The sequence below is a fragment of the Meriones unguiculatus genome, chromosome 9 (assembly GCF_030254825.1).
Source record: "Meriones unguiculatus strain TT.TT164.6M chromosome 9, Bangor_MerUng_6.1, whole genome shotgun sequence".
NCBI lineage: Eukaryota > Metazoa > Chordata > Mammalia > Rodentia > Muridae > Meriones > Meriones unguiculatus.
Window position 1 is genome coordinate 62,156,574 of NC_083357.1, and position 12,188 is coordinate 62,168,761.

Here is a 12,188-nt window from a genome sequence, read left to right on the forward strand (position 1 = left end):
AGTTTTCAGTATTGAAATTCATACTAACTTTAAAAAAGCTCTAGTTCCTTTCCTAGGTATTATGATCTTCTATATCATAATGTAACATAAGGTTGATGGATGCTGCACTGAACAGACATATCAATTCTTCCACTGCTGAATCTCGGCAGAACAAAGATTTACTAGCTCAAGCCCTGTTTGTTGCTTCTAAAGTAAAAGGTATAAATGTACTGGTTTGTTTGACCTACCACAAAAGCTTATCTTTTCCCTTTATTTTTATTTTATGAATATAGATGTTTTGTCTGCATGTATGTCTGTGCACCACATGTGTTCAGGGCCTGAGGAGGCTATAAAGGAGTGTCATATCCCCTAGGACTGGAGTTGTAAACAATTGTGAGACTGCCATGTAGAACCTAGGAATTGAACTCTAGTCCTCTAAAAGAACAGGTGCTCTTAAGCCCTGAACTATCTCTCCGGACTCAAAAGAGGTTTTATAAGGAAACAGACAGTTGTTACTCTATAGAAGGTAAGTGTGATATAATAGTTGATATAATAGTTAGGAAATCACCTAACATTCCTCATTCCCTTTGGACTTAATGTGAAATAGCAAAGAGCTGCTTTAATTAAATCTATTTTTCCTCCTCCTCTTTCTCCTCTCGAAACATGGTTTCTCTGTGTAGCCTTTGCTATCTTGGAACCGGCTGTCCTTGAACTCACAAAGATCCACCTGCCTCTGCCTCCCACATGCTGTGCCACCACCACCCAGCAAGCTACTTCTGCAGTGCTGTTCTGTCATCTTTCAGGCTTGCCTGAGATGACTAGCATTAAAAAAAGAAAAAAAAAATGCTAAAATACAGCGTGGGTCTTTTGCCCTTTCTTACAAATTGATCCTTGAAGGAAAGAGTGAAGACAATGAACTCATTTGCGTATCACCAAGTAGCTCAGCATATACTCTCAGATGTGAATGCCCTGTTCAATCCCATCAAGAAACCACACTGCACACAACAGCCAAGTGCACCCTTACAGATGATGCCCTTCTGTGTTCCACTCGCCCTCTTCCCTCAAGGAATAGGGACAGACATGAAACTCACTGTCAGTCCATTCAGATTCCTCTCTTGTCAACCAAGAACTACACTATCACCACCAACAGGTAAGCTTTAGTTGAAGAATCAGTTCCATAAGCACACGGTAAACCACACCCATCTATAATACACAAGTCAGCGTTAAGGGAAGAGGAGACTACAGAACACAGCAAGGCAGACAGAGCATAAGGAGGAAGTGAGAAATAGATGAAGCAGGCATGCAGAATAAAGCTGAGACAAGAAACCATACATTCCAGACTAGAAGGCAGAGACTAGCATCTAGGATTCCTAACTGCGTTCTTTGTGTTTAAGGTCTAGTTTCCTTGGACCTCTACCCATGCACCCTGGCAAGCATATATGTAAGTACATGTGTGCACAGATATACACACACACTAAATTTAAAAAAAACAAAAACAAAAACATCTAGTTTCCATCAACCCCAAACAGCTATACCCTCATAACAATTTCTCTTTAGAGCCAAATAATTTCTAATTAAAACAATATTTATTTTAGAGTATACATAAGAAAAGCAGAAACAAAATAAATACAAGGAGAAAAAAAAAAGTATCAGGAAGAAAATGAAACCACCGGTAGCTAAAAGCCCTGCTAGGATGAATCTGACTTCCCAGGAAGCTCCACTGATATTTATCTTATTCTTGCCAGGGAAACAACTTCAAGTTCATTCTTTGGCGTTTTTTTCCCAAAGCAAATTATCAATGCTGACAATTAAAAATACCTCAAATTTCAAAGACAAAAATCACATGACCTATCTTGTGTTAATACCACGGAACTGTGACATTTAAAAATTCTCTTTATCACACAGCTAAAGATAAGAAGCCCCGTAACTACCCTTTAACTTGACAAATCTTGCTGGTACCCAAACTAAGAGTAGCAGTATCAAAATCTCTCTCTTTTATTCTTTAAATCTTTAATTTATTTCTCCAGAAATAAGTCCAAAAGTACTTTCTTTGAAACTAATTTCCTTCACGGTCCAAAATAAGACTATGACACAAGCTCCAATCCATCTGGCGAGTCTGCACTGACACCAAGACCAACATGACATTGACTAGAAGCTAGCATCCTTCTGCTTCGGCGCTGGGAATAGTAGCGAGCACCTCTGACGGTTCAGTCAGAAGCAAAAGAGAATTAAGGGATCAAGCCAATTTGCCTTCAGAACAAGGCCTTGTTTCAAAAGAGGTAAGAGAAGGGAAGGTAGGAATTCATCTTAATTTTACACTTTTACTGAAAACTTCACTATTACTGTTAGATATTCCCTCCTCTTTCTGTACCATACTAAAATAACCAACAGGGGAAACTAAATAAAAAGGAAAGTGTGCTGTAACATTTTTGCAGCTCCTTATGAATGACATGATACAGCAAAAGCACTCTAAGGACTTATGTGAGGTAATCCTATGAAGTCGGCTCTCTTCTATCCCCATTCTACAGATGATGAAACTAAGATAGAGACATTTCAATCACTTGGCTCAAGGTTTTGACACGGGTGGAATGACTCAAAGTTTGAATTTATTTGAAAGGCTACAGAGCCACTGAAGAATTACAGGAAAAGTATGGCTGACAATCAAATTCACATTTTACTTTGGCAAGATCCCTCAGGTACCAGTGTGGAATGACTAATGAAAAAAAGACTGCATACAACAAGATTAGTTAAGAGACTGATGTAATGAGTCAGAAACAATGAATTAAGAGAACAGCAAGAGCATAAAGAGAGTACGCAGATGGCAAGAGACCCAGGATTTAACACCATTACTACTCCTTATCAAAATCACAAGGCAAATAATTTCACTGTTACTTCGTTCTCATCTCAGCGGAACCCACATTTGACTTTTCTCTGTACAAAAACTAAATCCTGGGCAGGCAGGTAGCTCAGGAAGTAAAGACATCTGCTATTAAGCCCGAGGACCTGAGTTCAATCCCCAGAACATGGTGGAGTGAGAGAGCCAACTCCTGCAAGTTGTCTTCTAAAATCCATGTGTGCACCATGCCAAGTGTGTTTATTCACACATAATAAATGCATAAACGCAAAAAGAATAGAACTGCACTCACTGGAGTCATTTTTCCCTTCACCTCCATACTTAAACATGAATGTTACTAATGGTTCTAATACATCATCTATGGGCCCCTGGACAAAAGATGGACAGAACTACTATTACCTTACTTTACTTTTGATTGCTGTGATAAAGACACCATGACTGAAAGGAACTTGGGGAGGAAAGGGTTTATTTGGCTTATACTTCCACATAACAGTCAAGACAGGAACTCAAGCAGGACAGGAATTTGGCTACAGGCCGGGGGGGGGAAAAGTGGAGACCACAAAGGGACCTGATTACTGGCTTACTCCTCAAGGCTTGCTCAGCACGCTTTCTTATAGTTCAGAGGACCACCTGCCCAGGGGTGGCTTTAACCACAGTAAACTGGACCTTCCTCTTACCAATTAGCAATTGAGAAAAGGCCCCACAGACTTTCCAACAGGCAAGTCTGATTGAGTTATTTTCACAACTGAGTTTCCTTTTCCCATTTGACCCCAACCTGTGTCACAGTGCAAAAACAAACAAACAAACAAAAACAAAAACAAAAACAAAAAAAACCTACTCAGGACATATTTCCAGTAAATATTTTACTCATACAACCTAATGAAAATCTAAATGGCCTCTGAATCATTTCATCACTCAACAAGAGTCAGGTGCACCTGTCTTAAGAGTCATAAGTAAATAAATAAGCCAGCACAACAAAGCTAAACCATTGTTTTAGAATCATTTAAATTGCAATTTTTTCCCTTTATTTACGAATGGTTTTTAACAAAGCCACAATGTCGTTTCTGAATCATAAGAGTCCATAAACAGTGATTAACTAACACCTAAAAGTTTTACATCTGTGCTCACCAGAGAGTCTTTACTCGAGCACTGATGATGGATGGGCCCTCGGTCTAAGTGAAGGCCATCTTGGGCACAGCTGTGTCTAGAAATCTGAGTCACACACTAATTATTTAGTACTAGCTGGGGAAAAATGTCAGACCGATAGGCTTCCATTTGAGAGAACTGTAGTTTGGCAGACTCGGTTAAAATGATGGTTTATAATGATAAGGAAGAATCCAATGTTTCTGTAACGTGGACAGCATGAATGGTGGTGGTCTCTGCTACGTGTGGGTCAGGTTGATTTTATCGCTGTAAGTCTGATACACACACGCCTCATATATATTTGATTACGTACATGAATACGAATATATAACATTCTAGATATGCTATGCTTTTTATTCATAAAAGTCTTGTATAAAGTTGTACAAAATTGAAAGAAGAAAAACTAGTAAAAATCTAGCCAAAGAACAGAATAGTAAGATTCTGGAAGCCAAAATAGCTACATAGAGCAGGAACGAATGAACAAACTCAAGCACATTTTTTACTGGGTGCTTTTAACACTAATCTATAAGTGTTCACCATTTTAGTAACACTTATTTATGAAAAATAACATTCTATAATAAATTTACAATTTCCAAAAGAACAGAATACAAAAACAATAGAAAAGCTGCAATAGATGAGCCCAAAAGTAAACCTGCTTTTGGTAGAAAAAAGGTATCCAACTGAACTTTGAAACTAGAGATAGAGCTAACATGACACAAAGGAAAAAGAAACTTAAAAACAACAAATTAATATACAATATAAAATAAAGCAAGAAAGAAAAGCCATCAACACTTAGTATAAAATTGCAAGAAAGAAGAAAGAGATCTTTGTTACAATGTAATAACTTAAAAAAGCAGAGATATTAAATTTCTACTTGGGCTAGAAGACAAAATACACCCAGTTGTGCAAATGAGGCCTCTGGAAGGGCATTTAACACATTACTAAGGGTTCCTTTCCTTGATGCACTTTTGTAGCTAAACACATTTGCATATATGCTGTGCACAGAACTAGCAGCAGGTTGCTAAAAACAGCTTGCATTTTCAACTTCCAGTAAAATGAAGGTCATATTTTTTTTTAAAGAAATGATCAGATTAAAATAAATGTTTTTACAGTTACAGGATGAAATTTTAAGCTGGATAGGCACCAATGCCTTAGTTCTCCACTTTTTTCATAAACCGTATGACTTTCCACATGCTGAGGATGTTTTATGCGTTAGCCTGCAGCAAGGGCTTTACATCATTTTAATGCCCCAGTGCTCAAAATGCAACAAAATCAGCCCAAAGAATGCAAGTAATATTTGGTGTACATGGAGCCCTTTTTACCAGAATACTAGTCAGAGAAAGTTTATTACAGATGCTTTTCCCATAAATAACATCACATTTCCATTGATGAAAATAAACAAAAAGTGATTCAAGGAAAGGACAGAGGGAAAAAAATGCTCATTTTTCTAGGTTGGAACATTTTAATATGTCATATCTAAAAAGATTACTAAGCATCTAAAAATTCCATAACTAGAATAAATTTAAGAAAAACATAAGTAAACAACTATCACATTGTTAAATGAAATTTTCTTACAGTTTTTGAAAATTGTTTCGGGTTAAGATAAAGCTTCAAACAAGTAATTCTGAAAATTCTGGTCTTCAACAAATCAAAGGCTCAGTTTGGAACAGCACATCCTGTATACAAAATTCTATTCAGGTCAATTTAAATACAGAGTGCTCAACTTCATGAAAACAATCCTCTTATCTGTGGGAATGATCAAGAGCAGAAATTTCAAATCAAAGACTAAACTTAACATAAAACCCCAGTATACCTCTGTGACTCTCAGATGCTACGGAATCGAAAAGCCCCCGGCTGGATGAAACATTCAAGAACTAATACATCCTTGACCAAACGTGTAAATACATCAGATTCTCAAGCTGAAATGTAAATGATTATTCCTTTAGTTATTTAAAAGTCTGTGATACCACAAAATGATCAGAGAGTGATGGAAGAAGTTGTATTTTGGACTGAGAGAGTAGAAAATGTATGATCTGAAATTCTCCTGGATGTCATTAAATATTCAAGACTGTGAGAAACAAGAGATGTTTCATCCCAACCCTAATTGAAAATTGAAAAATAAAATCAAATTTCCCAAACTTGACTTCTAAGCATAATTCAACCAGATCTAGCAACTTGGCCGTGCAATTTTAATAAGTTTAATGCAAAGCACTGCAAACCTGACCTGATAATTACTTGTGGCATAAATGCAAAATAACAACAAATTGGGGTCCTTTTCATTTAACGGTGCATTTTATAGTGAAACCACAAACAGCACAGTCCACATTAGCACAAACTAAGAAAAAAAAAAAAAAAGCACAGGAGGTATTATGTCCATCGGGAAGAGAAATGTTCTGTGCCAAGGAAGGAAGGAAGGGGGTGGGGGAGGGAGGAAGCGAAGGAAAGATAGCAAAAGAGAAGGCAAAGATTTCTATTATCTGCAGGTCCCCAGAAAAAGGAGCGCGTGACTACACCCTATAGAACACACGATGTTTTTCTTTCTTTCTTTCTTTCTTTTTTTTTTTAAGCTTCAGACAAAAATAAAAATAGCAATCACTTTTATCATTCAACTTTACGTAGCGGGTATCTTTACGATTGAGTGCATTCCTCACCCCAAGCTTCCTCACTCTTCCATACCAGTTTTCAAGCAAATGTGAGACAGAACAGGGTGGGGTAGAAGAAGAAAACACACACACACACACACACGTAGCGCCTTTCAGCGCACCGACAACCCTCTTCCCCTCAAATAATTTCCAACAGTTTTTTTTCAACTCCGAAAATGAAGTCGCCCTGTCTACCTCAGGGCACCCAGCAGACATTCGATCTCATTAGCAGACACAGATGCGGATGGCGTTCAGCACCGAGACTCCCAACCCCACTTCCCCGAATTTTAAATAACTGGCCAGGCGCGGTGCGCGAAGATGACAAGACACCTCTGCTCACTGTTTCGGGGGTGAAGGTGGGCGGAGGACTCCTTTCAAAGTAGCCCCTCCAGTGTAACCAAAACACGGTTCCGGGATAAAATAGTAAGAGATACTTTTCCTTTCCCACCTTGAGCTGCCGACTCGAGGGGGCGAAGATGCATCTTTCCATCACACCATCTGTACAGTCCTCCTGCCGGGAGTTTGGGGTGGAGACTGACCCAGAGGAGGGCACGGAGTGTGAGCTGGCCGCCAGACACGACCGGCTCTGCTGAGCCCACAGAACCCCTGCACAAGGTCCACAGACCGAAAAAAGTCCTGCCCGGAACTCACGCAGGCTACCCAAGCCCAGGCCGCTCATCTCCGACTCCAGCTAGCTAACTTACCATCTACAGACATTCCTTCCAGACGAGCCCGGGACCCAAGTCCACGTCACAGTTTAAAACACGGCGAGGCGTCCCCCCAACCCCCAAGCAAACCAGCACACCTCGAAACCACCTCAGTTTCTCAAAACTCCGAAGCAGAAAGACCCCACCTCCAGAATTCAAACCTTCCGCCGGCCGTGGAGCCCGGAGAAGTTTCGGAGCCGTCGACGCCTCTCCACGCCCGCCCCTCGCAAACTGCCCCACCCCACAGCCCGCACACGGCCGCCCCCTCGGAAGTCCCCCCGCTTCGTCCCCCCCGCGCTCAACCTGACCGCTCCAGAGACCCATCTGTGGCGCCTACTCACTTTCTCTCCCCCCAAAGCCCGTCCAAAACATTTTTTTTTTTTTTTACCCCATGAAAGTAATGAGAGAAGTGAGGAAAGTGACTTGAGGTAGTCCGGCTTGCAAACGACCCCACTCACCTCGGAAACCCAGCTGGGAGTTCTCTGCACCCGGCTCAGCCCCCTCCCCAGCGTCCCAGCGCCAGGCTGAGGGAGGGAGGAAGGAAGGCGGAAGGGGGAGGGGATCTTCACCGCGGGGCGCCCTGCGGGAGGGGCTGAGGAGGGCTCCAGGCCTGCACAGGAAGAGCAGATGGGGGAGGGGAGGCTCCTATCTCCCAGTCTCCCCCTGAAAACCTCCCTTGTCTCAATCACATCAGACTGACTGTCTTTGTCTGGCTGACAACCGCCATATTGATAGCAACAGCCCCGCTCCCACCTGCTGCCGCCGGGCATCCCTGGGAGTTGTAGTTTCGAGTTCCCTAGAGGGAAAGCGCAGAGCTGAGGGTCTGAGACCCTAGGGAACTACAGCTTCCGGCAGGCACTGCGACTATACGCCTTCCCACCGGGAGGAGGGAAGCCGGGAGCTGAAGCCGTGCGGACTACATATCCCAGAATACCATGAATGTCAAGCACAGATGAGGGACATGATATCATGCTGGGATGGAAAGGAAGGATGAATTGGCGGCGGAGATGAATTTGAGCGGACGGAAGGAGGCGGTTTAGAGAGAAAAGGGAGGAAAAGGAAAGACGCCCACAGGTCCCATGATGCCTGTAATAAAAATACATTTCCCGTGATGCTCCAGAAAATGCGTGGAAGGGAAGACTCCAAGTCCCGCGATGCTCTCGGCTATGGGGCTTGAACCGGAAGACCCTTCCTTGCGTTGAGAAGTGAAGAGACTGGTATTGAACAACCAAGAGTCCGATATGAAACTGGTGAGTTTCCGCTACTAAGTCAGAGGGCAAAGATAATGCTGTATCCCTTTGGACTCTGTCGCCCCCTCCATGATTGGTCACGGAGGGAGGTCAGCCGTAAAGTGAGGTGGACTGTGGCAAGCTGGGGTTTGCGCTTTAGAGTTGAATTCCCTCTTGCACACATCCCACACAAACCTGCATCTGTCAAAAGGTCTTCATTACTGTTTGGCAGGTCCCTTTGGCCAAACATGAAGCTGAATGTTACATTTCTTCACCTTTGAGTTAAAAATAGGCTTAAAAACTTTGGTTTGGTCATGTTTCTCAGCTTCCACCTGGGAGTTATATTTATATGTCATCAGCCTCTTTCCACTTAATGACCACCTGAGTGCCGGATTCGATCTGAACAGAAAGTAGGAGTTATCAGAAGTTCGTCGCTCATTAAATGTCCTGTTACTCCTGCGTTTCGAATTAAGAGAAAGCGGTGCTAGAGGGTGCTCTTGAAGGATTTTAGCTAGAGCAGTGTTGAAGCATTCCAGCGTTGGGCCTGCGTGAAATAAATGGCTCTAGATAAAACTGCCTCCTGGAGAAGTGTGGCTTACAGGCGGACTTCTGAGATATTTGCTTCGCGTCATTTTACAGAACACACCATTCTAACAAGTCATTTTATTCAAGCTTAATGGGATAAGTAATTGAATAGTAAGGAAAATTGAAAGCAGGTGTGAAATGCTTCTTCTCAACGTTTTATACACCACATTCTCAATGCCAATTTATTGTAGAACCTTCATAATTACTACATGGAGATGAATGTCCTCAATAAAGAGTGAAGCATGTTTGGTAGGTTCTGTTTAAGAAAGAAGTGATGGGCAAACGTTTATTCCAGAACAGTTTGTTTTTTGTTTTTCAAGATAGAGTTTCTTTGTATAGCCCTGGCTATCCTGGAACACTCTTTGTAGACCAGGCTGGTCTCAAACTCACAGAGATCTGCCTACCTCTCAGAACAACTTCTTTATGAGGGTATCAGAGTTTATGTTTTTTTGTTTGTTTGTTTTTGCTTTATTCATAAAACTCTTGCTTGGCTTACAAACAGAGGTTAAAATGGCGAAGGAACAAATTAAAAATTAGCCTTTTCCTTTCAGAATCAAAAGCTGACACCAAGAAAAGGAAGTGTTCTAATTAACACTCTCTTTGCTTTCACATAAAGTGTAGTTCCCATAATTATTTCAATAATTACTGTCCATGTACCAAAGTGGTTGCAAAAATAGTTTCTCAGTAGGTTAACTTGTGTGCTGTGCCTTCTAAAGGGTTTGAATAAATTTTCTCAGGTCCTTAGGTTTTAACTTTGTATTGCTTTAGGAATGTGAGGTTGGCTGTGGTGTTTGTTTTTTTGTTCGCTTGTTTGTTTAGTTGGTTGGTTGTTGGTTGGTCGGTCATCATCATCATCATCATTATAGGGGCTAAGGATGTACTTGGGCCAGTGGCAGCATGGTTGCCTAGAATGCATAATGAGTTCTATTGTGAAACATGTACATGTTTTTGAATGAATTCTTGTCTTTGAGTTGAGACTTTCCAAAGTGCTTTTCCTGAATACAGCATATGAGGAATAGCCGCATCTCATTGGTTCTTTTCCTTTAATGAACATTCCTTGAATAGCTCTGTTTTCCTGACTTCTTACTAATATGTTTTTATAGCTGTTTGTTTCACTGGCACTTGGAATTCAATAAGACCTTCTGTTCTGGTTAGTTTTTGTTGTTTGTTTGTTTGTTTGTTTGTTTGTTTGTTTTATCAACTCTCCACAAAGCTAAAGTTATCTGGGAAGAGGATCTTCAATTGAGAAAACAGCACTATTAAATCTGTAGGGCATTTTCTTGATTGATGTGGATGGGCCCAGCCCACAGTTGGTGGTACTGTCCCTGTGCAGATGTTTCTGAAGCTGATTAGACAGCCAGCTCAGCAAGTGGGGAACAAGTAGTAAATAGTGTTCCTCCGCAGCCTCTGTTTCAGTTCCTGCCTCCAAGTTCCTGTTTTCATTTCTGCCTTGATTCCCTTTCATGACTGACTGTGCTTAGAAAGTGTAAGCCAATTAAACACATGTCTTCCTTTTGGTCGTGGTGGTGTTGTTTTTGTTTTGGTTTGGTTGTTTGGTTTCAGTTTTGTTTTATTGTGTCTTTAGTCTTGCTTTGTTTCGAGACAGGGTCTCACTATGCAGCTCTGGCTTGGAACACACTGTGTAGAAGTAGAGGAACATACTCTGGGGAAGTGGAGGAAGAGACTCCAGCTTAAACAGACTAAAAGTAACAAAGCAGGAAATCTGCTTCTCAGTAGGGGCAGGGCCAGGAGCACCTGCACAGCAGCAGCACAGTGCTAGACCAACTCTTAGAGGAGTACAGACTGAGGTATGTTAAACTTAAATTGGAGTTTGTTTTGGTTACAAACTTGAAATAGTTATTGGTGTTGAGCATAGTAGCACATATATGTGATCCTGTCGTTGCAAAGGTGGAGACAGAGTGATCTCAAGTTCTAGGCCAACACCATCTTAAAAACTTACTGGTAAAACAATTAAGGTTTTAAAAACCTCCTTTGTAATCTACCAAGCCCCATATCATACCAGCTGAGTGAAGCTAGTGTTCTTTTGGTTTTGTTTTTATTTTGAAATGGGAGCTCCACAGCCCATGCTGGCCTGGAACTCACCACCTGGCTCAGCTGACCTCAGACATGCTGCAGTCCTCCGGCTCTCAGCCTCCTGGTGCGGGGACCACAGGTGGCAGCTGACTCTTCACTTTAGTGGGATTTTATGTTTGCTTTTCACCTGTTCAAACAGCTGCTTTGATAGGATTTAATATTTCTAACTTGTAATAAAACAAAACAAAAAAAAAAGATTTCTAGCTTGGCACTTCACTTTCTTTTTCTAAGTATTATCTGCATTTAGGTACACAAATGGGTGCCTGTTTGTCCTTGTGTGCAGCATGTGTATCCAGGAGCCCACAGAGGATATTGGAGCCTCTGGAACTAGAATGATAAGCCACACATGTGGGTCCTGGAAACCAAACCCCAATCCTTCTCAAAAGCAGCAGGTACTCTTAACCGACTGCTCTCCAGCCCCTTGAACCTCACTTCCTTTTCTAAAATGTATTTTATTATTTTGTGTGCATGGGTGTTTTGCCACTATCCATGTCTCTGCACCATGTGTATGACTGGTGCCTGGGCAGGTCCGAAGAGGGCATTGAATCGCCAGGAACCAGGGTTACAGGCAGCTGTGAGCAGTCATGTGGGTGCTGGGAGGCAAACCCAGGTCAGGTCCTCTGGAAGAGCAGCAGTGCTCCTAACCACTGAGCCATCTCTCCTGTTCCTTGCACTTCACTTTCTTGATGGCTTTTCACACATGCACCCAAGACATTGACTGCCATTATAATGTTTGAAGAGTTCCTAACTCAAAGGATTTAATGACTACCTATATTTATAATATTATCATTATTCAGGCAGCTTTGTTTAACAAAATTAATTCATTGGTATTTCCAATTATAATCATTTTAGGAGAGATAAGAAAATTGGAAATATATCTTCTCAGTTGGCACATTTTAGAGCATAGTTGAGCCTGATCAGGTTCACCCTAGTGGTCAGGTCAGCCAATGCTGAG

The 12,188-nt window shown here is 41.5% G+C and overlaps 2 protein-coding genes across 20 annotated transcripts in view; one reads left to right on the forward strand and one right to left on the reverse strand.

Moving 5' to 3' along the window:
• Hmbox1 (homeobox containing 1) overlaps positions 1-8,089 on the reverse strand; it is a 131,050-nt gene extending 122,961 nt beyond the window's left edge. For 9 of the 18 annotated variants that reach the window (XM_060391326.1, XM_060391325.1, XM_021654347.2 and 6 more), the window contains exon 1: positions 7,784-8,087. The gene's annotated coding sequence lies outside the window, so the exon portion shown is untranslated. Of the gene's footprint in view, positions 1-7,783 lie in introns of all 18 variants that reach the window. The other 9 variants (XM_021654357.2, XM_060391321.1, XM_060391319.1 and 6 more) reach the window with 2 other exon arrangements.
• A 227-nt stretch (positions 8,090-8,316) lies between these two features.
• Ints9 (integrator complex subunit 9) overlaps positions 8,317-12,188 on the forward strand; it is a 92,998-nt gene continuing 89,126 nt past the window's right edge. The window contains exon 1 of one of the 2 annotated variants that reach the window (XM_021654400.2): positions 8,317-8,575. In XM_021654400.2, coding sequence (XP_021510075.2) covers positions 8,567-8,575 — 9 coding nt within the window. In that variant the 5' untranslated portion in view covers positions 8,317-8,566. The remainder of the gene's footprint in view (positions 8,576-12,188) is intronic. The other variant, XM_060391331.1, reaches the window with a different exon arrangement.